Genomic DNA, 26,944 nt, shown 5'->3' with positions numbered 1-26,944 from the left:
TACAGTGATGGAAGAAACTTTTTAACAGTTATATTGTGCGAGATATGTTAGAGATTTCTTACTGGGCTAATAATTATTCTTAGAAAATTTATTAGAATGATTTAAATTTTTAATATATTTTTTTTAACTTTTTTTTAGGGCATGTATATATTAAAAAAATAAAAAATTAATTTATTATAAATCTAAATTTTATTTAAAAATTTATCGTTAAGACGCCGACTAATACAAATCACTGCATATATTTTTTGTTTAAAATTTACATGTTTCAGTTACATATATAGACAATTTCAAACATAAATTTGATTGGATTTATCTATACATAAATTCTTATAAAATTAAATTAAATTGGGTTAATCTAGTAATTAATTTACTATTATGCTTAAGTAAGTTAGAGGTTTAAATTGTGCCTTATATATGTAGCAACTCATTGATCAGCGAGACAGCAATAAACCTTTAAATGAAGTTTAGATCTGTGACGGATTAATCATTGGGCTGTCAAATTAAAAGATACTATAAAAAACCATTTTTTTTTAATAAAATAAAAATGTTATTACGTTCGATACACTATATGATATCATTGACTCTCAAATTAAAATGACAAAATTAATTAGGAAATTAAATATGTTTTCACTAAACAATAGGTTTTTGTGTTTGAATTTGATAAAGAAAAAGAAAAAGGGATGTATCGCTTTATTTAGGCCCCTCTTATTATTCAATCATTATTTTTAGATCATAATAAGAGATATAAAGTGTGAATTTTTTGTTATACATTTTCTAAATAAGATCAAGAAAAATTATGTGACAAGTAACAAGTTATCATCTATTATTAATTATTAATTATAATTCTATCTTAATTTTATTGCTTTGTGCGTATATTTTAAACACATTTTTTTAAAGTTTAACTTTTTATTTTGAATTTAAAATAATTGATTACCATTATTTCTTTTTGTTCAGACGAAAATAACTACCACCGACGGGTTATAATGTTATGTTTATGTTAATTCCTTCCGTTACTTTCTAAAATAATAAAATAAAAATAATAAATATTGAAATAAATATATTTTTTCAGTCTTCTAGTCATATGTTCAAAAGATAAAATGATTTTTTATAATTTGAAAACCTCTATTCGATTTTTAATTATTTAAATAATTATCTGATTGATTTTTAAATATTTAAATAATTAGTCTAAACAATTTATTTAAACGATGATCTATTAATATATTAAAAATTATTTAAATTAATTATTTACATAATTAAAAATACATGTAGACATAATATATGATAGAGTTTAATGACATTGTTTGATCCATGTAGTCAATTCTATTTAATAGGATAAGACTTTGTTATTATTGTTGTATTTACATAATTAAATATCAAATAGAGATTTTTAAATTATAAAAAACTGTCTTATTTTTTGAATAAATAAAAAAAAAATAATCTATTAACATTTTATCTATTCTATTATATAAAAATCGGATGTCTGCACTTAATGATGGAGCTGACGTGGCATGCTCTGGAGAGTGTTTCCCGATTTAATTATTTTAACTCATTCAATACAATTTATTACCATGACTTAATTATATCAGCTAATTGATTTGATTAGATATTTAAATATTAATATAATTTATTATAATATATATTACTTAATTAATTTTACTACATTAATTATAATTTGTTATATTAGTTAATTAATTTATTCATTTATAAAGTCTAAAATAAAATAAATAATTTATTGTTTATTCTAATTGAATTCATTAAATTTAATTATACATTATATACGAATTAATAATAATTTGTAAATCACTTTATATTATATATGTATTAACAAAATATTATATATGTCTTAATATGTTAATTAAATATTATATACGTACAGAAAAATAAATACAAAGATGATTTATATAATATTAATAATATTATATTAGCACGGTGATTTTTTTTTGTTTTGATATCATATAGTATTAATAATGATAGTATTATTATATAGTATTATATAAACTTTCTAATATTAGTATAGAAAATTGGAAAATTATTCTTTATGGCAATCATTCTTAGTAGAATAGTGTGTCCTTTATATAGTATTGATAATTGTTGCTTAATTTAAAATAATTGTATGTTAGTATCTTAAATTTATTTTTAATAATGACCTAAATAGATAAATCTAATTGAATTGAATGATTATATAAAATATTTTATATTATTAGTATACTAAAATTAAATTCATTTTTTGGTACAGAATTTTATAGGTAAATTTTATACAAGATTAAGTAATTTTTTATTTTTTTTATTTGTTTTATCTATGTTACTTTATTTAATTTTAAGTAGCGTCATATTTACAATTACCGCCAGTATGATATTTTATAAAATATGAAAATCAATTTTTTTATAATTTAAATATCAATGTTTGAATAGAAGAACTTAACAGATTCACAATGAGAGAGAGAGAGAGAGAAAAATTTACCTAGAGAAAAGAAACTCGGCATGAGAATGGTGGTGACGGACTTAACAACGACGGTAACGGGATGAGCAGCGATGATGACATAAGCTGTGAACAGTGACGGACCCAGAAAAATTTAGTAATGGGGACAAAAATATAATAAAATTTAGGTATAGATATTTTTTTTGCTTCCCACGATATTCAACAAGTTAAGGACTAATCCGTCATGAATTTGAATTCCATTTAAGAATTTATAATTGGCCGGCAACGAGTTGCTATACATACGAGACAGAATTCGAACCCTCAATACTTATTTAAGCGGACGACTAAGTTGATCACTTGATCAATCTAAATTGGTTTAGATATATTCAAAATTTAAAATTAGAACTATCTAATACATATTGATAAGAACTAGAAATATACACACAATCATTATTATAATATTTAAAATAATAAAAATATAATTTCATACACATAGTATAACTAATTTTTAACCAAAATAATTACAGTATATTATAATTGTCAAATCTACTTATTATAATTTTTATAGTATAAATAAATTTTTTAACCAAAATAATTACAGTATATTAATACATAGATAATATATTTTTTTATCTTAAACAATTTTTAAAAAATCACTAATAATTTAAGTTGTATTTAATTAGAAAACTAAGTTTTAATTTAATTATTAATTAATTAACTAATATAATATAATTAATTATCACTAATTTTTGAGTGTATTTGTTTATTTTTCATACTAAATCAAATTTAACAATATAATTATTATTATGTGTTAAGTTTAACAAAATATTTTTTAACATAAAATACAAAAGAACTATTTATATTTTATTTTGAGACAAATATAATATAATAAGTAGTATATATGTATATAAGTATTAATTTTTTTCAAAAAAATTTGTGGGGCCTAATGCCCCCTCTATATTAAACGTGGGTTCATCTCTGGCTTTGAAGGAAGATGGGAGTTGTGAATAGGTAAGCGGCGATGGACTCAGCAACAACATGACATGAGCTATGCAGTTTTTTTGTGAAGAAGTCGAGAAGAAGAAGATTTTAGGTGAGGATGATTGAGTTTATCTTGCATGGCTATAGAGTATAGATTGAAGTTATGAATCATGTGATGTGAGACAAATCCTAATTACTAAAAAGTGTTTATATGTATATATTCGGGGCGGGTACACCCTAAACCCGACGATACCTGTCTTAAGCAAAATCTGTCCCGACTCGAGTCAAGTTATTACCCTTTTCATCCGAGTACAGACGGGTCGGGTACCTGCGTATTCGAAAATTCCTGCCAAGTCTAACCACGTATTGATACTCCTTTTATTAAGGGTTTATCGCTAGCCAATGGATTGCTATATACACAAGGCGAGATTCTAACTCCTAATAGTTGTTTAAGCGGACGAGTGAGATGATCACTTAATAAACTCAAATTGATTAAGATAAATACTAATTATTTTTAATATTTTAATATTAAAAATTTTAAGAGTTTGATTTTAATTATAACTTTATAAAATATTTATAATAATATTTATTATATATATTATTTAATTTTTTAATAAAATTTTTAATATAATTTTATGTATTATCCCGTACAAGGTACGGGAACATACACTAGTTATATTATAAAATGAAAACTCAAGTGCAGTCGACTTCACGTGAAGTTGATACCGGAGAACCGTTAAATGATTTGACTGATTTGACTAAATTTTCATCTAACGGCTCTCAAGTATCAACTTTACGTGAAATCGACCTCATCTGAGTTTTTACCATATTAGGTATAAACCCTTTTTGTAACATTTGGACCCACTAAATAAGTAGACACGTTTGAAAATATTGAGGTACAGTTTTCAACATATATTGTGGATATGAAGATGATATTGCGGTGTATAAACCTGCTAGTTAGGAGTTAGGACCACAGAAGATGGAAGGTGGAGCCCCCTGTGGGGTTTGAATCTCAATCACCGAATTAACTTTGGACCTTTGGTTACCAGCATCCTTCCGAAAATGCTGCACTATACTGCTTTTGTAAAAGAAGAAACACAAATATTACTATTACTATTTTCAGAATAAACTTCGGTTGGTAAGTTTTTTTGGATTTTCGCAGTATTTTGGCTTCTAATTCAATAGAATAGAATAAAGATTAATTTATTATGAATTTAAATTTTATTTAAAAATTTATTATTGATTAATAAATTGATGTATATACAAGATGAAATTCGAATCCCAACACATATTTAAACTGATGAATGAGTTAATTATCTGACTAATTTAAGTTTGTTCATTCTGGATGGTATTGTAGTTAACTCACTAATTTATTTAAGTAAATGCGAAAATTCGATTCTTACTTTATATTTATAATAACTTATTGATTAGTAACAAACTCTTAATTAAAAATACTGTAAAAAACAAAAAATTATTATTATTTATAGATTAATATATAGTTAAAATTATCTCAAATTATATGTGTTGTATTAATGAGCGAGGTTACATAACCAATATAATTTATTTTGTTTTAATTAGCAGTTAATTAATGATATTTAAAAAGATTAATGAAAAAATATAGTATTAGACTATTAGATTAAAAATATGGACAAAACACTCAATTAAGCTAAGGGGATGAAAATATTATAGAAATCAGCCAAATCAAAATATGCTTCATGAATCAACTAATGCATGCTTCTATGTAGTTCGAATCAAGTAAATTCGACCCCATTCTTACATAATTCGAAATAACTTGGTTCGAATTATACCCTGGATGAAACTCACACTAATTCGAATCTACCTGATTCGAATTACACACACACAATAATTCGAATCAGACTCATTCAAATTACTCCCAAACATGCCCTCCTACGTAATTCGAAACAGGCTAATTTGAATTACACAATGTGTAGTTCGAATTAGGCTGGTTCGAATTATAAAGGCCCAGTGGTGTATATATATGGTGTGAACGTAAATAGATCTCATTAGAGGGGGAAAATGGCTAGTGAGGAGAGTTTTGTAGTCTTGGTTCACCACAGAGGATCGATTAAGAAGAAAACAAGATCCAGTGTGAAGTTCACTGATAAGGATCCTCTGAGTATTTTCATGAGGCCTTCGACGAGCTATGATGACCTTGTTAATGCTGTACTGCAGAAACTTGGTCTGGAAGGCGTGAAACGGGTTAAGAAATTTTTCTTTCGCATTCCAATTTCGGTGCTCCAAGAAATCGTGAAGTATGATTATTTCACGATCGGTAGTGATGAGGACTTGCAGGTCTTGTTTCGTTGTCGCCGGCAGTTTTCCGAAGTGAAGACACCAGAATTGTTGGCGAAGTTGGTTGACGTGGTATCCAGCTCGGGGGGTTCGAACCGGCATACCCCCACTGTAGCCACGGTAGCTGGGTCTAGCTCCAGACCTGCGGGTGCATCTTCCTCCGTCCCTGTGTATGAACCTCCGGTCCAACCTGTCGCCTCCCCTTCGTTCGCAGTGGATCTCAACGGAAGTGGAGGTGGCGAGGTTGGAATAGGGGATTATGTGCCGACCTCTTTACAGTGTGCTGCACCGGCTGGTCTTGGAGATGCATTGTTGGATGATCCAGAGGACGATGATGTGGAGCCGGATATCATTGCTGATGACAATGGCGACGATATCGGACCGAGTGAGCCTGCTGGGGCGGGAGGTAGTTCTAGCTCTGGCACACAGCAGTATCCTCCACATTTTTCATCTTTAGACTTGGATGCCATGAGGCAGGAGGGGGTTCCTGGGGAGCCTGCTGGATTTGGCGCTAGAGATGCAGAAGGGTCTGCAGGTCTGATAGAGTTTCAAGTTGGTCAGCAGTTTCAGGACAAAGATGAGGCCGTGTTAAGTGTGAAGACTTACAGCATCCAACGGGGGGTACAGTACAAGGTGGTGGAGTCTGATTATCAACGGTATGTTGGGAAGTGTTCTGAGTTTGGAAATGGATGCACATGGTTGATTCGGCTAAGTCTCCGGCAGCGCAAGGGCATTTGGGAGGTCAACGGTACAACGGACCACATACGTGTCTAGCGACCTCCATCTCCAGCGACCACAGGAGTTTGGATTATCATGTGATTTTGGCATTCATGATGCCAATGGTTAGGGCTGATGCATCCGTATGCATCAAGGTTCTCTTAAATGCCACGGCCGCACACTTTGGGTTTAGGCCGACGTACAGGAGGGTCTGACTGGCGAAGTAGAAGGCCGTTGCCCACATCTATGGTGATTGGGATGAGTCGTATAACGCGCTTCCTAGGTGGGTGTTAGGAGTTCAGTTGACGATGCCTGGTACTGTTGCAGTCCTTAGGACGAGCCCTGTTCGAGTTGGGAGACAGCTGGACGAGTCTCAAGCTTATTTTCACCGACTGTTCTGGACGTTTCCACCATGTATCGAGGCATTCCATCATTGCAAGCCGTTGGTTAGTATTGACGGCACCCATCTGTATGGCAAGTATGGGGGAACGTTGCTCATCGTGATTGCACAGGATGTGAACTCCAACATTCTACCAGTTGCATTCGCACTAGTCGAGTGTGAGAATGCCGAGTCCTGGTCTTTCTTTCTCTCCCACCTGCGTCAGCACGTGACACCTCAGCCGGGTCTGCTGGTTATATCGGACAGGCATAACGGCATCAAGGCCGCACTTGAGGCTCCCGATGGAGGATGGCTACCTCCAGCTGCATACCGTGCATTCTGTATTCGACATGTAGCAGCAAATTTTGCCCTAACCTTCAAGGGTAAAGACGCAAGGAGGCTTCTTGTGAATGCAGCGTATGCTAAGACCGAGGTAGAGTTCGATTACTGGTTTGATATTCTACAGTCTGAAGACCCTGCCATGTGTGAGTGGGCGAACTGAATTGAGTATTCATTGTGGACACAGCATCGTGATGAGGGTCGGAGATTCGGGCACATGACGACAAATATCTCTGAGTGTTTTAATTCAATCCTGAAGGGGGTCAGGAACCTCCCTGTGTGCTTGCTGGTGAAGGCAACTTACGGAAGGTTGGCCGAACTATTTGTCTGCAAGAGGAGAGAGGCTGAGGCCCACCTGGGTACCAGACAACAATTCAGTCAACACCTGGTGAAGTGTATTGAGGCCAATTTGAAGACGGCGATGTGCTTCACGGTGACTTTGTACGACAGGGATAACTCGGAATTCACTGTCGCGGAAGTCCGCATCAAGACCATCACCGGCCAAGAAGTCTGAAAACATCGTCCCCGGGATAACCCATGTCGTACTCTCCTGAAGTGTCTGATCATGGACGGGCACACCAACGAAGTAATCGCCTAGGGGCCCTGAACCAAGTCCACCATCCCCCTGGTCAGCCACATCACCCATACCGGAGCCGTACCACTCTCCACCATGCCCGCCATGATGGGACTAACACCCCCAACTCCAGCATGCCCTCCAGCGTCTCCCCCGACAGGTCCGTGCTGATCGTCGTCGTCGTCGTCACCATGATCACCGTGATCGTGATCCCCCACACGCGCTCTCCATCTGCCTCCACGCCCTCGTCGTCTACCTCCATGTCGACCGTCCGCGTCATCCTCGTCCATAGCCTGGTCCAGCCACCTCCACTCACGCTGGCTCCGTCGTGTCCCCACACGAGCTCTTCTCTCAACTCGACGCCTATCCGGCACGTCGTCAACACGATCCATATCAGGAACTCGCCCAGCACCCCTCTGCGTCGCCTCCACAGGAATAGGAACGGCTCTCGGATCCCCCAGGTACATCTCTGGTGACAAGAACCTCTTTCCATGCTGACTCCACCAGTCCAAGAAGTCATGTGAGGGTCCAGGGTCTGCGACAACATCGAACTGGAGAACGTGGTCCGCACGGCTTTCCTAATGAAGATGCCAAAACTACAAGCTGTACGGGAACCAACGATCACCTCCTCTCCCGTCCTTCGACATCAGAAAGTCGATGTTCAGGGCGGAATGGGGACGGTGCTGGACTCCGTCGAACTGCGGTAATACCCTATCTACCTGATGCCACTCGATCACAGCAAAATATATCAGTGATGTCATAGACCACCATAACGCGGTATGACGAGGCTCCAACACCTCCGGATGCACAACCTGTAGGACGTCGGGGTAGCTATAGGGCATCCAGATGAACTGCACAAGGATTTTAACATTGTCAGACCAAATCATGATCCGAAGTCATAAAGCTTTAATAATTAACTAAACGAGTTGCGGTTAGTATACTCACATCCCTGGCCTGTAACATGTCTATTCCCAGCCTCCACATCTGCACTCTAGGTCCCTTCTCGCTGCCAGACGGGTTGAGACCTGACCACCTGTATCTCACATAGGTGTTACAGCGTCTTAAAAGTGTGACAAAATAGTATAATATTATAAGCGAGCATGGAACTAATTAAAGTAACTTGAAACAGAAAAGTCTGAGAATGGTACCTCGTGGCCAATGGCCAGCTGAACTCGTCATACCCAGCAGGCCTAAATCCAGGAAAGCGCCAAAAGATCCAAGACTGGAGTAGCTGTAACGGTCCAGCTAACTTCACCACATGTCTGTTGGCCACTTGGCACATGCACCGGTACAACCATGCTAGTGCTGCCGACCCCCAGCTGTAGCCACCCATCTCCTGAAGCCTAACCACATAGGGTAGCCATCTGATGTGAATACGGTTGTCGGACTTGTTGGCAAACAGCTGAGTGCCCAACAACATCATGATATAGGCACGAGTAAAGCGCCGCACAGTCTCCTTATCGGCTCCCGCGAGGCACTCTCCAAAAGTCTCCTGGAACCAGGTGCAGTTTACTGCGAACTTCTGAACCTGGTTCGCAGGAGAAATCACTCCAAGCAACTCCTGGAACTACACCCAAGCTGGACGGCCACCCTGGATGTATATCTGGAAATATGTTAGGCAACCACTGATATAGCGCCCGTCCACTGGCAACCCCAACTGGTACGCCATGTCCTGAAGTGTGATCGTGCACTCTCCGAACGGCATGTGGAAGGTGTACGTTTCCGGACGCCACCGCTCGATGAAGGCACTGACAAGGTGCTCATCTAATCAGAACCATCTATCGTTCAGTCTCGCAAGATGGTATAATCCGGCCATCTGTAAATACGGAACGTACCTCTCATCGAGTCGCATTCCCTGCTACCGCCGCATGCTCGAGATGCATCGCTGGCGCAGCGCATTACATGGACCGCATAATTAGAACCACCGACAAAACCACTAACAAAAACAACTAACAACATAAACCACTTATGAAAACCACTAACAAAAAGCACATACAAAGGCACTATAATAAACCACTAGCAAAACCGCATGTATAAACCGCTAACGTAAACCACTAACATAAACCACATGCAAATCCACTTACGAAAACCACATGCAAAACCACTTCCAACACCACCAACATAAACCGCTAACATAAACCATCAACAAAACCACATACAAAACCACTAAAATCAACCGCATGCAATACCACTAACAAAAATCACTCACAGAAACCACTAACAAAACCGCATGCAAAACCTCTAAAATAAACCGCTTGCAATACCACTAACATAAACCGCCGACAAAACCGCATTCGACACCACTAATTCAGATAAACCACTATCACAAATTTTTCTATCTACTAACCTCGTCGTTGATGACCCCGACTATATGAGCAACTCCGTCTAAACGATATAGCCTTTCCGGATCGTCCCCCATCGGCGGAATATTCTGATCGAGTCTTTGTCGGAGCGAATCTGGGCCGTTTTTTTTTTGGGATTTGGTGGGGTATGAGAATGGAAAAGTGATTCGAATGAGGTGGGTTCGAACTCCTTATATAGCCGAATCCATTGTAATTCGAATCAACCCCATTCAAATTACTATTTGAAGCAAATTGTGAGTAATTCGAATCAACTAGATTCGAACTACTTGAAAAATGGTGCACAAGTATAATTCGAAGCAACCTAGTTCGAATTATGCTTTTTTATAATTCGAATCATGTAGATTCGAATTAGTGTGGGCTTGTGTTCGATTATAATTCGAGTTATTTTGATTTGAATTATGTGCAAATGTAATTCGAATTCAGCTGTTTCGAATTACATAGAAATCTGGTTTGACTGATTCATGAAGCTATTTTTAGATTGACTGATTCATGTAATATTGTTCTTCCATTGACTTAATTGTTTTTTGCCCTAAAAATATTGTACTACTGACTAAAAAAATTGGCGAATATAAATGAAGTGCTTAAGTTTGTCTCTTTTATCAATTAAATGCATGTGTGTTACAAAGTAACCAACAAGTATGCAAGAAAATAACGTCTAAGAAGTCAACATTTGTTATTATAAAAGTCCAATTAAAATTTAAAATTTAAAATGAATAAAAATAGACTATTTTGAGTAAAAAATACGGACTCACTAGTTAAACGACAAAATAATTTACGCCATACGACATTACTTCACAAAAGATTAATTTAACTCATAAGACATTTAACATTTTTACTGTATGTTAATCTTGTAAAGTGATTATATAAGTAAGGTAGCTAGCATTTCCCTTTTGAATTTCAATTTGAAGTTGAAATGATTATTGTCTGTTTGTGAAGTGTAGTGAGGGACTTAGAGAGTTAGAGGTGCCACAACACATTGATTGATGGAGAACAAGCACCACCCTGATTCTACTTGCTCCACCAGAACTGAGAGAAAGTTCATTGAGAGAGAAAGAAGAAACCAAATGAAGGCACTCTACTCCAACCTCAATTCTCTTCTCCCTCCTCAAACCTCAAGGGTATGTATATATATATATATATATATATTTATATTTATATTTATATATGCTTTCATCATTGAGTTAACTATATATATATAATGAAAAAATTTCAAGTGTACCGAAAACACCGATGTTTTAGTTGTTTTAACCGTTGATATAAATTATAAAAAATATATATAATATATATTAATTAAAATGAACGGTTGAAATAATTGGAACACCAGTGTTTTCGATATACTTAAAACTCTTCCTATAATAAATATTTTTGGCAGGAGAGAATTTCTTCGCTGCCGGATCAGCTAGAGGAAGCCACAAACTACATAAAGAAGTTACAGGTGAAGCTGGAGAAAATGAAGGAAAAGAAGAACACATTATTAGGAACAATTCATCAAATACCAAATAATAGAGGCATATTAGGAAACGGTGGTAGTGGCAATAATAATAATGTTATTGGGATTAGATCTCCACAAATTGAGATCCAACAAATGGGATTCACCTTAATGGTTGTTCTCATAACTGCCTTGGATTCTCATTATTTCATGTTCATTGAGGCCATTCGTGTTCTTCATGAAGAAGGTGCAGATGTTGTTAGCGCCAGTTACAAGGTTGTTCAACATGCTGTTTTCCATACAATGCACTGTCAGGTAATTCTAATTGATGCCCCAAAACAATAAATTCTGATGGTCTTTTAACATTTTTTAAATGGTAAAAATTTAGGTGAAATTGACTTCACGTGAAGTTGATACCTGAGAGTCGTTAGATGAAAATTTAGTCAAATCGGTCAAATTATTTAACGACTCTCAGGTATCAACTTCACGTGAAGTAGGCTACACCTGAGTTTCCACCTTTTTAAATACTATATATACTTAAAAAAATCAATTTTTAAATTTATATCTGTATTTTTTTGTAAATTTTTAGTGGATATTTTATATTTTAACATAATATTTTATATTTGTAATTGATTTGGCGATTTTTTTCCTTATAAGTAGTATAGTTGAAAAATGTGTGACTTGGAATAATTTCTAAAAGATTAGTCTCTATTGTGATGAGCAGGTAGGGGAGTATGGCAATGGAGCTGCTGCGAGGATATCAGAGAGACTGAAGAAGTTTGTGAATGATTCTACTTATTGTCCCTTTTAGTAATTTCATGGCAATCTAGCTAGTTAGCGAGTTTTGAATGTTCTGATTTTGGTATATGTTTTTGTTGGATAAAACGAAAAGATGACCCGTTATTAATTTAAGCCACATATATGTATGTGATGAGATTGGTCAATTAATTGCCTACATAAATATATAAAGCTTGGTGTTTTATATACTAATAGTCTTAATATATAGTTATTAGGGCATGCTTTCTTGCTTCCTACGTGATTCAATTATGGACAAGATTCATGAATGGCTGTGTTTTTCAATGTTTTTCTTTTGTTCTCTAAATTAGTAATGGTTATTTCCCAGTCAATTATAAAGGTGTTCTTTGATTGTATTGGGAAGCTGGAAGATGTACTGCAGAGGTTGTTAATATTTGACTTTTTGCTGCTATATTATTACTTCAAAAACTTTACTTGCGATTATTTCTTGAAAATCAATATATATATATAAAATTTGGACAAATATTTCTATACTCCTTAGAATAATTAAATGATGATATTCTAAGATATAGATTTGGTAACTAATAAGTATCAGCAAAATGATATATGTTATTGACTGATAATCACTGCATTTGTCCGAATGCATGCAAGATAACCTCCATGCTAAGTAGTGGACATACAAAAGAACCCAAAGATTAGCTATGATATGGTTTGTTATAAAAATAATAGTTACCAATAATTTTTTTATCTAATACTATGTAATCAATCATTTTTATAAAAAGAGAGAATATACTTAATTAGTTGATATTTTTAATTTTATCAACTACAGAATTATTGATTATGTAATATAATGTAATATTTGATATATTTTTTATTTTAACGAATTCCATATTTTTTATATATATATTTAATAAAATGGAAATAATTTAATTCACTATTAGTGATTGTTGTGTTAGAAATATATTTATTAATGTTGTCTTCTCTTATCAGTTTAAATTTTTGAAATTAGTATTTCATATCATATCAGAGTTCTATATATGTCTAAAAGATTTAGAATTTATCTTTGGTAAACCCTAAAAATAAAAAATAACATGGACAAATAAAAAAAATATCTACACAAAAATCAAACATGACATATTTGTTATTAATTGTATCAATTTTAAAATTTAAAATTTGAATAAGAGATTATTTAAAAGATATTTTTTAACATATCTTATTTATACACGAGATAAGTAACCAGTGTAAAACGAAATTTATGAGTATTTTTTTTTAATCTTCAGTTTAAATTAAGATAAAAAACGAAATATAAAAATAGAAATATCTAAAAAAATAAAAAATATATTTATTTTATTTATTTATAGGTAAATGTGAGAAGTAACCGAGTGAAATAGGTTAATTATTAAAAATATAAGAAAACATATAAATATAATATGCCAATGAGTAATAGCTCAAATGACATAGTCTCCCCATACTCAATTAAGAGGTTGCGGGTTCGAGTCTCTTATCTTTGGTAAAAAAAAAAAGAAAACACATAATATTATTCAAATCAAAATTAAACCACATTAAATATGATATGATCCGCCAAAATTAAATTAGAACAAATCTTTTAAATTATTTTAGTATAATATATCTTATCTAAAATCAGTACCCCCAAAAAAGTTCATCTCAAATTAATTGTTTTTTTTTTTTGGTCAGGAAATTAATTGTTTTTGTTTGGGTCGAAGTTTCTTATAATATTATGTTACTGTTTTCGTCCATTAGAAGCAGAGAGAGCCCAGGCCCAAAAGCATATAACAAAAAAGGCAACCCTGAATCCTAATCTAGGGTTTTGGGAGTCAGATTCTGCTGCCATAGCAACACACTGAAGAACCACTCTTCTCCGTAGATTGAATCCTTGATTCCACCAATGGTTGGAGCTTTCGAAGTTGGCCCCGTTCCATTCAACCCGGACGGCTGGGGCCCTCCGGAATCCGCCGCTGCAGCCGCCGCCACTACCAACAGCAACCTGCCACTGAACGTACCATTCGCTCCCTTCTCTCGCTCTGACAAGCTTGGCCGGATTGCCGACTGGACCCGCAACTTCAACAACCCGTCCCGCCCTAAGAACCCCGCCGATTCCGTATTCGACTTCTCCAACGACGATTCCTTCCCTGCCTCCGCTGATGACGACTCCTCCTTCCGCCTCGTTGACGGTAAGCCCCCTCCAAGGCCCAAATTCGGCCCAAAGTGGCGCTTCCAGCAGCAGCGCCAGCTCCCCCAGCGCCGCGACGAGGAAGTCGAGGCCCGAAAGCGCGAGGCCGAGAAGGAACGTGCCCGCCGCGATCGCCTCTACCACCTCAACCGCTCAAACGCCAACGCCAACCGCCGCGAAGCCGCCGTGTTCAAATCGTCCGTCGATATCCAACCGGAATGGAACATGCACGACCAGATCCCCTTCTCCACCTTCTCAAAGCTCTCGTTCTCCGTCCCTGACCCCGAAGATCTCCTCCTATGCGGTGCTCTTGAGTACTACGACCGCACCTACGACCGCATCACACCGAAGAACGAGCGCCGCCTGGAGCGATTCAAGAATCGCAACTTCTTCAAAGTCACCACCACTGATGATCCCGTTATTCGCAGGCTCGCCAACGAGGACAAGGCGACTGTTTTTGCAACTGACACTATCCTCTCCACACTCATGTGCGCCCCTAGGTCGGTTTATTCATGGGACATCGTTGTGCAGCGCGTTGGGAACAAGTTGTTCTTTGATAAGCGTGATGGCTCCCAGCTTGATTTGCTCTCTGTTCATGAAACTTCCCAAGAGCCTCTTCCCGAGGCTAAGGATGATATCAACTCTGCACATTCGTTGAGTGTTGAAGCTGCTTATATTAACCAGAATTTCTCTCAACAGGTTCTTGTTAGGGACGGAAACAAGGTGAGTTTCGATGAACCTAATCCTTTTGCTAACGAGGGCGAGGAAGTTGCATCTGTGGCCTATAGGTATAGGAGGTGGAAGCTCGATAATGATATGTATCTCGTGGCGAGATGTGAGGTGCATAGTGTTCTTGAGCTGAATAAGAACAAGTCTTTCCTTACTTTGAATGCTTTGAATGAGTTTGATCCCAAGTATTCCGGTGTCGATTGGAGGCAGAAGTTGGAGACTCAAAGGGGAGCTGTGTTGGCCACTGAGCTCAAGAACAATGCTAATAAGTTGGCTAAATGGACTGCGCAGGCGCTGTTGGCCGGCGCCGATATGATGAAGCTGGGATATGTGTCTAGAATCCATCCCCGTGACCATTTCAATCATGTGATTTTGGCTGTGGTTGGGTACAAGCCTAGGGACTTTGCGGCGCAAATCAATTTGAACACGTCTAATATGTGGGGAATTGTTAAGTCTATTGTAGACTTGTGCATGAAGCTCAATGAGGGTAAGTATGTTCTTGTGAAGGACCCGTCTAAGCCGCAGGTTAGGATCTATGAGGTCCCACCCGATGCATTTGAAAACGACTATGTGGAGGAGCCACTTCCTGAGGAGGAACAAGTTCAACCTCCAGCAGAGGGTGCTGATGGTGTAGATACAAATGTTACTGCAAACGAGGCCGAGGCTAAGGAGATAGATGATCAAGCTTAGAAGGTAATTGAATGAACTCAGGTTCATGCTCTAATTTGTTTCGTGCTGTTCATGTTTTTTTCATTTGGGAAATTGTTTGCGTTTTTCAATGCTTTGTGACTCTATTGCGAGGATTGGCCCCTTATAGTTGCTTAGTTTGAGTGAATGAACAAATAGATTGATGATTTGGAAAAAGCTGGTGATGCCTATTTTAAGTATGTGAGATTATGACTTTATGGGAGTAATTTATGTGAACATTCTTATAATCTGTGGTAGATGTCTTTTAGGCTTCTTTAGGATTTTGGTGTTTGCTGCATTCTTCTCTGCCACATGCTTGTTGGAATTTCTAGGTGGTGAGGGAAAACCTATTTATGCATATCCTATACTTTCAGGCTTCTCTATCAATACTTGCGTAGCTAAGATAAAATTAAGCTTTTCAACGCCTGTGGTGCACCACTTCAATGCCTTTGCTTTGTTTGTGGTTTACCAACCTTTTCCCATAAAAAGGGCAGCCCGGTGCCTAAGCATCATGCGTTAACACATGGTACGGAGAAGGGCTGCACCCAATAAATAAAATATTCAAGTGGACACCGTTGATTTGTAAAACCTGTGTTGCACTTGGGACGAATGGTTTCTGATTTACATGGGTTTGAGTTTTATATGAGGTTATTTAATCCTGATATGTCAAATATCATCTTCATTTACGTGAAAGCACTTGATTGAGGACAACTAGATTTTTATGCCGATAATGCCTTGAAATTAAACTTTGTATTGGGAATTTAACTCTTGTAGTATATTCATTGTTTGGGCATTGGTCACTTTTTTGTTCTATCTGGTGTTTGGACATAAATGCCGTTTAATTGGATTAAAACTTAATTTAAGCTAATAGTAATATTTAATCGTGTTTTCTCTTGTTTGATGTACACAAGTCATGATCAGAACCTAATTTATGCTAATAGTAATATTTGATTGTGTTTTCACTTTTCAGAGGTTAGCGGCTCTTCAACTAGGAGCACTGGTGTGGTTCTGCGCTTTCAATTGTTTTCTATTTTCTTTTTCACCTTTCCAAGTGCCCGTTTAGAGTTTATTTTTCCCTCTATGTCCTTTACCAGTGCCCGGTGGGGGGGCAAGTTTTTGCTGTTACGGATACGGTCTATGGAACCAAAATTCATAGAGCATGAGATGTTTATTATTTATATTTATATGTTATGTTTTGACATTTATATGGTTGTACCTTGCTCGTGTACTTCGGCTTTGTTTTTCACCCCCTCCTTTCTTTACTAGACAAAAGCTTAGATGTTCAGGTAAACTATAACAACTCCTTTTGGAATTATTCGGTGGTCTCCAATTATTTTCACAACTTTGGTGAAATGACTTGAATTTACATGTTAATTCCAGAAATACACTTTGTAGGATTTGTGAAATGCATCAAATTTAGGTGGTAATAGAACAAAATGCCACACGAAACAAATTAAACGGTGATTTCATTATTAAAAATTTGGGGTTCGACTTCGACAACATAATCATTGGTGATTGATGATCTAAAGCATCATCTTCATGTGTTAGTAACCATTCATTACCTAAGCAAATCCCAATCCAACTCAAAGTGCCGGCGAAGACAATTAGGCAACTCAATTGTAATTTATATGTCAAATTGCAATTTGAACCACTCAATCATCGATGATTGATGATCCAAACCACTATTGTATTTGTTATTAATCAATAATTATCTAACAAATGCCAATCAGAACCACGTAGAGTCTTCGATCAATTAGGGTATCACGTAGAAAATTTGGCAATTAAGAATTGTGAATAGGGGTTAACTCATTGTTAAATAAAATCTCAAGTTCAATTAGGAATCAGCTAAATTTCTTTATTGGGCCATTCTGTGGAATTTCACTCTCTTTGGGGATATGTTTAAATTTTTGGGCCAAAAAAAAACACAGTACATGGATGGCAACCCAAAAGATGATGTCCCAGGTTTTGGTGTTAACCGGACTCGTAAGTTTGGGTTGAAAACGAAACCGGGGAATGGGAGGAGAGGTCTTCGCTGCATGATGAGAAGCTGGAAGGTGCGGGAGCTGTCACGGCGAGGATGAAGACGATCGGGTGATAAGAGGAAGATGGCTACTGCATCCATTGATGAGGGAAACGCAGGTTTTTTATTTCCGGGTCGGGTTGGGGACTTGGAGCTTCTGTATTGGCCCGGGTCCATGACCAAAAAAAGAAAAACACCCTAGTTTCCTTCTCTAAACACATGCTGCAAGCAGTAAAGAGAGTGATTGCTCGAATTGAATTTGGAATTTAGCCATTCCAGCGGATTCATACCTATCTTTCGTTTCAATTTGATTGCTTCTTTTTCCACAGAAATTATTCCAGTTCGAAACCTCAATTTCTTTCTTTTACCATGGAACCTGGAAGATTTGATCCAACTTACTCCTCAGAGTTATTGAAGTACTTTCCCTTCAACCTGCGCCGTGCTTCTTTTTTTTCTTCAATTTATTTTGTTTTTTTGGGAACCTAGTTTGATTCTGATTTTTATGTTAAAATAGGCATATGGATAAGCAGAATGAGATCCTTATGGAAGCCTACAGATCAATGCTCCATGAATCGCAAAAACTTCAGGTTCTTTGCTTGGCACTACCCTTGAATTTTCCTGTATCTAATTTAATTTGTGTTTTTTTACTATTTTAGCTATTCTCTTTGAAATAGAAATTACATTCTTCATTTAGATAGTCCTAGTTTGATGCATTTTTCAATAACAAATAACAAATGTGATGTTTGTAAGAGAGAAAGTACTTTCTGGTTTATATTGGGACTGTGATACTGATTTCTGGTGGCATGTATCAATGAATTTCCGAATAATGATTTATTTTTCTGTGACATGTTTGTATTAATTCATCACTAAGTTATGGAGTTCTAATTAATAGGTCGAAGAAGAAATGCTTATGCACAAGCTCTATGAAGTTATGTCAGCTCATGGTCTAACTAAAAAGGTATCTTGATCACTCATCTCATCTCGTTTACAGTTTAGGTTTAGGGTTTGATCATTTGAATCCCATAAGGACCTAACTTTGATTCTCACCGCTTCCATAAAAACCATTTTGATAGATTATCTTTAAGTACATAAAACACTTGTAGTATGCTCTAATTCTGGTAGGATGATTGGTGTCATATCTATCTAAATCTTTTAATATCAAGAAATAAATCCTGCATAGTTGTTTTGTTTGGATGGACACAGCTTTATTCTAATTTTTTTTTTCGATTACTGAGTTTGTCCAAAAGATTTAATTAGTAATTGTACATTCTTCAATGTGGATAATCTTACTAAAAGATACATTTTTCTGTTTTATTTGTGGCGCATAAAATGAATGAGCATGAATTAACATACAGATTATAGTAGTTGTAATCTAGAATTTCCCCTCCTGTGTCATTGGAGGTGCATTCCATATGTATTATATATTTAGCTTCAAATATGTTTATTTATTTATGTATACTTGTGTGCAGAGTGATGCCAATTCCAATGCTGCTGGTAATATTGGAGCTTTAACAGAAACTAACAATAACGAAGCTGTTACACACCCCAGCAGTATAGAAACTCGAGGGCAACAAAGGGAAATCACTCCTTTTCGATACACTTATAGGAGGAGATAAGAGAAAATAACAGAATGAGTGAGAGAAATTGGTAGAATTGTGGAGAGAATTGGATTTATTCATTCTCTTACTTCAATACATATTTCACTGGTCTGGAGAATTTCATAATAAAATCTCCTGCACTAGTAACTTTGTTAGCCTCACACTTGAATTACAAGCAACAATTAAGTGAACATAAATGGAAGATGAATATGGATTGCATTGAAGAAAAATGCAGCAACAAAATGCAATAACAGCACCCTATTTTCCCTTTCGAGTCTCGGAATGTGACTCCTTGAGCATCAACTAATTCTTCTAACCCCATTCTCTCACTCCCCTTACAATATATTTTCCAGTACTCTAACTAACTGAACGGTCCCCTCACTCAGTGTTCTGACTGTTCTCTACTCTACTCTCACTCTATTTTCCCATATAGTAGTCCCTCACCCAAAATGGGGCATTTCTCATCCTCCTACTAGTTGGGCCTGGTCCTTCTGTTGCTTCTGGTATTGGGTGGTCTTGGTAGCTTGGTTCTGGGTCGGGTTGGTCAGTTTCATCAGACTTCTTTCTTTCTACTTCTAATTCTAATCCATCTTTAGCTCAATTCTTTTATCTTCTGCACTATTATTTTGTACAGGAGATCTTATAGAAGCCCATGACAAACAGTGAGGACATAGTTTAGATTCATTCATTCACTCATAAATTTGGAACAAATTAGTTTTAGGGGAAATGAAATAGATCTTTCTTTACTCTATATCCTTTGTTTTGTTTTGTTTTTTTTTTTTTATAGCTTACTCTTTGTAAATGAATGCATTTTCTTGGTAGTGCAAAAGTTATGAAAAAATTTTCACTGCAATGTGCAGGACAAAATGATCTTTGCCTTTTTAGCTATGGATCGATGAAGCTATGATACTACTCTTAGTTTGATGATGTTGAAATTGCACTCAGTTTCGAGTTTGTTAATTAAATAGATTATTTATTTCAATTTGTGTGAGGGTAAAGATGTCCTTGTATGTTAATAAAACTATAAAAGATAGGAAACATTTCAAGTGCACCAGGAGTACTGGTGCTCCAGTTGTTTTAACCGTTGATCTGAATTATAAAAAATATATATAATATATATTAATTGAAATCAACGGTTAAAACAACTGGTGCACCGGTACTCTCCGGTACACTTGAAATGTTTTCTAAAAGATATTACATCATTTTACATCATAGGATGTAAAGGAGATTAAGCACGTGGCACAGGCAAATAGAATTCTGTCAATACCAGTCTGTGTTATGTTGATCAAATCAAATTTCCACACTCTTTACTAATAGAATTTCAATGCCTCTAGAGATGCAAGACTTATCATCTCAAGATGCAAAGTAAAGGCTTGGAGTTGAGTTAGAGCATGTAATAATCAATATATATGAGATATAGCGTAGGCAAATAATAATGCGTGAAATTCTATATCAGTACAAAGCATTCAAATATTTCTTCCCCTGTCCCCCAAAACAATAAATAATGTAAGAAAGGTAGCAAATCACCATGCTGGATGATGAGCCCAAAGGACTTAAGCTATGAAATTTATTGCTAACAATATTTGGCCAACTACTATAAAATTTATATTACACATTTTTTACATATGTGAGTGGTTCAACTAGATTAAATCATATAGATTTTAATGTCATATTAACAATTAAATTAATTTTTAATTTATTCCCAAAAATTAACTCACCAAATGAAAAATATCTTTCACTCATAAATTTTCTAAAAATCATATTTTTAAAAGATGTGTCACTTATAATACACCACAAAGTCAGAGATGATTTTAAAAAATCAAGTACACCTAGATTTTATACATGACTTCATATTGCTTAAAGTGGAAATAGCAGTTTATAACAGTAGTAGTAATATGAACCGACCTTGTGCAAAAATGAAAGAGCTTTTCGTTTTCATGGTGCAAGCTTGTCAATTCAATGGAAATTTGGAATCAAAATTGTTTCAAACGTGTTGAGTGGCTGCATGCATCTGGCACTATCCTATACATAAATGGACTCTTTTTTTTATTAAAAAAAAAAAAAAAAGAAATTACAGCACTTCAATTAATATACTCTGGTATGCTTGTTGCACTTATAGATTTTATTGTGGTCCCTTCTTTTTCCAATATCCTACTATTTTTACAGCATTTTCGGTATTGTTTTATCCCCTGGCTTGTATAAATTAAAATGGGAATGGAATTGGATTCTGCAATCACTTTTGCTTTTTCTCCTGCTCTTGTTTGGTAGCTTAGGATCCTGGAATTGGGAATTACTTCCTTAAGTATAAACTTCAAAGTGGGCATCAATAGGCTCTGACTTGTGAAAAAGCAAGAGTATGTGTTTCATAAGATTGTTCTCTCTTTTCTCTAATGTCCTTATTATTAATCAGTTTTTTCAACTTCAGTTACACGTAATCCTTTCCTATAGTCAAATCATTTTTTTAATCATTGATATACATTATTGCACGGAAAAAGATTAAAAAAAACTATTCATTCCTGCCTTAAAATTGCATTTAAAAAAGAAACTGAGATTAACCGTCTGTATTATGTTTTATGTAAAATATACTAGATTAAGAGTTATGTATAATTATCATGTTTGGTTTAAAATATTAAATTTTCAATTTTTAGAAATTGCAGTTTTTTTGTTTTCACTTTTTAAAAATATTAAAGGGATTGAAATTTTAGTTCTAATTTCTGACTACTAAATACAATATTAAATTTTAGTTCCTTAATTTCAATTCTAGTATTTGAAAATAAATACTACCTAATTAAACAACTCCAAATTTATCAAAAATAACATCTTTTAAAGGACTCATATCTTATTATTATTTTTAAATAGAGTAAAGTATAGTTTTTATTTCCAACGTTTGGGGTAAGTCCTATTTGTGTCCCTAACGTTTAAATTGTCCTATTTGTATCCTTAACGTTTATAAAAGTGATTCAATGTTATCTTACTATCAATTATACTAACAAATCAGATTATATTTTTCAATTATTCTCACTTGAATGTATTCATTCTCAATTAGGTCTCACTTGAATGTGTTCGATTTTAATATTATACCCACTATTTGTGTTTAGATTCAATTATGTCCCTAGAAAAGTGAATTATGTAAATATTGTAGGAATTAGTTTCAATTTTCGGAGTGGATCATCGATTCTATACCAGACATTTGTATTATAACTTCAAGAAGAGATTTTTAAAATTTAAACTAAAGTGCCAATGATGTGTAATTGACGCAGAATAACATTAAATCACTTTTATAAACGTTAGGAATACAAATAGGACGATATAAACGTTAGGGACATAAATAGGATTTACCCCAAACCTTGAAGGCAAAAACAATACTTTACTCTTTTTAAATAAAATTGTCTTGTGCTACTCATGCAATTTGACCCATTAATACATGTAATGGTGTATGATGAGATTGTTAATAGGAGTTATTAACGTTTTAACATGTAAAGACAAATTATAACTACCTCCACTAGAAGAGTCTTAACATGGAAGGATAAACTAAAAGTCTAAAACATTTGTACAACATGCATATTCTTTATGAATCTTAATTTAGAAACATAATAAATTTTTATCCCAATTAACCACTACTTTGATGTCTACCAAACAAAACTAGATATCACAGGGTTTACAATATTTAGTAAGATTAAATCCCTAAGAATCTGTAACTGGCATGTACCAAATAAATTTATAGTAGATAGAAACACCACCTATACGTAAATTTTTTTTGCATGACCCTGTGGGACATAGATTGGTAGTAGCTATAAGAGTAATGTAGTGGTTTGTTCTAAAATTATTGATGAGGTTTGTTCATAGGAATAGGATACACCAAAAATGTAACACAGGAGTTGTTAGCATTAATCAAATATGTATGTGTTAGGCTGTTAGTTATTTCTATATATAAAAGTATGATGTTTATAAATACTCTTTTTTTTTTCTTTAAGGTTAAAAAAAAAGTAAGGTTTGGATATTATAGTATGAACTATTTCTAAGTTCAACTAAAAAGTCTTTAGGCAATCTCAACTAATTTTTTTAATCTTAAATTTTAAAATTTCCAAAAATAAAAAGTTAACGTCTATATTTCTTCTTCTAAAGACTTATAAATAATCAAGTAAGTGCTATACAAAATACAAAATAAAATTAAATCCTCAAAGAATTACTTTACAAGTCCTTTTTTTCCTCTGTAACTCAAACCATCTAATGTTTCAAAATCTTAAAAGTAATTCATATGTCTAAATTTATTTACTAATACTTAAGAGAATATTTAGAAAAGAATTAAATTAGAAAGAAAAATGAGTGTAGGTAGAGATAAGGTTAGTAGAGGTTAGTGAGGGTGTGAGAGAGTCAATGGCAAATATTAAAAACATTTTGACGCTTTCTGTGTATGACTGCATCAACCCCACATCTTTGTATTGCCATTGCCATATCCCCACTCACGTGTTTCTCTAAAATTCCAAATTTCACCAATTGAACCTTACCATTTCAGACTTCTCACCCTTCTCTTCTTTCCCTCCACACCGCGCTTTAGGCGCGTGCTCCTTCTTCTTCAATCATTTATATGCCTTTGCTACTTTCTAAAGGTTATTCTACATAAAAAGTAGTATGAAAAATGGTAAAAACTCAGGTGTAGTCGACTTTACGTGAAGTTAATAGCTGAGAGTCATTACATGAAAATTTAGTTAAATTAGTCAAATTATCTAGCGACTCTCAGTTATCAACTTCACGTGAAGTCGACTGTACTTGAGTTTTCACCATGAAAAATATCAAAATAATCATGATTAGATGTACACTAAAAATAAATATTTATATAAAATATATATTAAAATATAAAATATATATTTAAAATAAATTAAATTATATATATATATATATATAGTGATTATTTTAATAAATAATTTTAGTATATACATAATATTTTTTATATTAAAAATCTTAATATTTTTAATTATTTTTTAATTTTAAATATTTTTTATATTTTTAAAAATAATATATTTGATTTTTTATTTTTAAATATTAGAAAAATAAGTAAGAAGCTGAGTTAGAATTTTCAATAATTAATATACTGTTAATATTTTAAGGATTTTAATTAAGGCACTTAATATAATTTTTGTAGAAAATTTAAATAATTAAAATTTCAATGTATCTAAAATATATTTATTAAAATTTTTTAGTAAAGGTAATCTAAATCAATATCCAACAATGTTTGGTAGAAAAATATTTTAAAAAAATTTGTAAGTAATACATAAATTAAAAACTTAAGTTCTTTATTCTTTTTCATATTGATAATCTCAACGAGTAAAACTCAATCTATATTGATTCATTTTTTATTCTGATAATTAATGTAGTCAAAATTTTAATTAAATATTTCGTTGAAGGAAGAAATAAATGGTTTTAATTTGATGGTCAATGATATAATCTAACGCTAAGAAGAATTAGTAAATGTCGTAATTGATCTCAGTTTTGACGGTCAAAGATAATCTAATGCGGTTGAAAAGCAAAGATACATGTACCAAAAACAAAAAAACAAAAGATGTTCATAAATAATTAAATATGACCATGTTTGTGTCCTTTTGTGTTGCAGTTCAGTCTTCAGTGAATTCAAATATTTTTAATAATATGACAATGACAGCATAAAAAAAAAGTTGATAATAAGTTTTAATTTTATCTTATTCCATATTTGCATAAAAAATTACATATTTTTATTTTACAGATATTCATTTTCCACACCTTAACGTTAGTATATATAGCTGTCATGAAAATATCGTTGGCAAGAATTTGTTCTGGAAATAATTTAATATTTATGGAAAAATTATTAATAATAAATTGCAGTCAAAGCTAGAATCTTAATAAGGCTTAATTATATTAACAAAAATATTTGATAAATAATAAAAAATTAATCTAAATCAGTCTAACTTTATCTTATGTTATATTCATTAATTATTTCTAAAATAAATATATAATATTAAATATAATAAATATATAATTTTTAATATTATATACATAAAATTATAAATATTAAATTAAATAAAATAACTTTAAATTATTATTTTTTTTAACATTATTGTTATATTGACTAATAAATCAAATAATAATGTATCATGAAAACCTCATATCTTATTAAATCCCTCAAATTTTTGTTTTATAGACATCGGAATATAAAGTCTAAAAAAAATAGACATTAAACTTCATACCTCATTAAATCGCTCAAATAGACATTACAAAAAAAAAGGAAATCAAACAAATCCAAATCCAGAGTTGGATTTTAATATAAATATATGGGAAAAGCTCTGCATACAAGTCATTAGGGCTTGTATGCTTTACAAGTTCATTAAACAATAAAATCAAATTACGCGCTGCTCCACGTACGACGCGCTACATCCCTTCTTCTTCTCCTTCTTTTTCGATCGTTCTTTTCTCCTCCTTTCTCAATGGTTTGTTCTTCGTCGTTGACGTTAGTTCCTCCACATACTGTTACGGCACGTTTTCATTACACCTTCTTCTTCTTCTTGCTGCACGTTCTTCTTCCTCTTCCTCTTCTTCTTCTTCTTTTCTTTTGTTTCTTGCCTTCTCTTTCTCCTTCTTCATTTACGTGCTTTTCTCTCTGTTTTCTTTCTTCGTTATTCTCGATTTCTATTATTTTTTGACATCAAGCTTTGAAATTGTTTTTGAAGAAGAAGAAGTAGCAGAAGATGAGGATGAGAAAGAGAAAGAGTTCTGAATTATGCATGATTTTGGGTGTATTTCTTTAAATCCTTTGGGTGTATTTTCTGTAATCTTTTGGGTGTATTTCTATAATCGTTTGGGTGAATTCCTATAACCGTTTGGGTGTATTTCTGTAATCTCTTGGGTGTATTTTATGTAATCGTTTGGGTGTATTTCTGTAATCTCTTGGGTGTATTTTATGTAATCGTTTGGGTGTATTTCTGTAATGCTTGCCATTTTTTCTGAAATGAAAAATACACCCATAGATATCAGTAAGATACACCCATAGATATGAGTCAGATACACCCATAGATATCAGTCAGATATCACTCAAATACACCCAAAGGGTTACTGAAAATACACCCAAAGAATTTAAGAAAATACACCCAAAATTCGTTGAAGTACATCTTATGCATAATTCAGAACTCTTTCTCTTTCTCCTCCTCATCTTATGCTGCTTCTTCTTCTTCAAAAACGATTTTACCATGAAAAATCGAAAAAAAAAATGAGAAAACAGAGAGAAAAGACGTAAATGAAGAAGAAGAAGAGGAAAACGAGGAAGAAGAACGTGCAGAAACGAAAGAAAAGGAGAAGAAGAAGAGTAAGAGGAAGAAGAACGTGCAGCAAGAAGAATAAGAAGAATTTCAGAAACCATGAAAATAGGAAAAAAAACGAAGAAGAAGAAGAAGAGGAAGAGGAAGAGGAAGAGGAAGAGGA

The 26,944-nt window shown here is 34.0% G+C and overlaps 3 protein-coding genes across 3 annotated transcripts; all 3 read left to right on the top strand.

Moving 5' to 3' along the window:
- The first annotated feature begins 10,970 nt into the window (after positions 1-10,970).
- LOC112786873 (transcription factor bHLH162) lies at positions 10,971-12,500 on the top strand. The gene is made up of 3 exons (XM_025830243.2): positions 10,971-11,203; positions 11,458-11,829; positions 12,239-12,500. Exons 1-3 carry the CDS (start codon positions 11,069-11,071, stop codon positions 12,323-12,325), a joined length of 594 nt encoding a protein of 197 aa, XP_025686028.1. The 5' UTR covers positions 10,971-11,068; the 3' UTR covers positions 12,326-12,500.
- Positions 12,501-13,612: 1,112 nt separating this feature from the next.
- Positions 13,613-17,092, top strand: LOC112783911 (eukaryotic translation initiation factor 3 subunit D). The gene is made up of 2 exons (XM_025826992.2): positions 13,613-15,883; positions 16,848-17,092. The coding sequence occupies exon 1, from the start codon at positions 14,177-14,179 to the stop codon at positions 15,878-15,880; it is 1,704 nt and encodes a 567-aa protein (XP_025682777.1). The 5' UTR covers positions 13,613-14,176; the 3' UTR covers positions 15,881-15,883; positions 16,848-17,092.
- A 645-nt stretch (positions 17,093-17,737) lies between these two features.
- Positions 17,738-20,362, top strand: LOC112783912 (uncharacterized). Its single transcript, XM_025826993.3, has 4 exons — positions 17,738-18,313; positions 18,412-18,484; positions 18,790-18,855; positions 19,367-20,362. The coding sequence occupies exons 1-4, from the start codon at positions 18,267-18,269 to the stop codon at positions 19,511-19,513; spliced, it is 333 nt and encodes a 110-aa protein (XP_025682778.1). The 5' UTR covers positions 17,738-18,266; the 3' UTR covers positions 19,514-20,362.
- The last annotated feature ends 6,582 nt before the right edge of the window (positions 20,363-26,944 follow it).

Source organism: Arachis hypogaea, chromosome 20 (assembly GCF_003086295.3).
Source record: "Arachis hypogaea cultivar Tifrunner chromosome 20, arahy.Tifrunner.gnm2.J5K5, whole genome shotgun sequence".
Lineage (NCBI taxonomy): Eukaryota > Viridiplantae > Streptophyta > Magnoliopsida > Fabales > Fabaceae > Arachis > Arachis hypogaea.
This window is presented reverse-complemented; position numbering and strand designations above follow the sequence as displayed.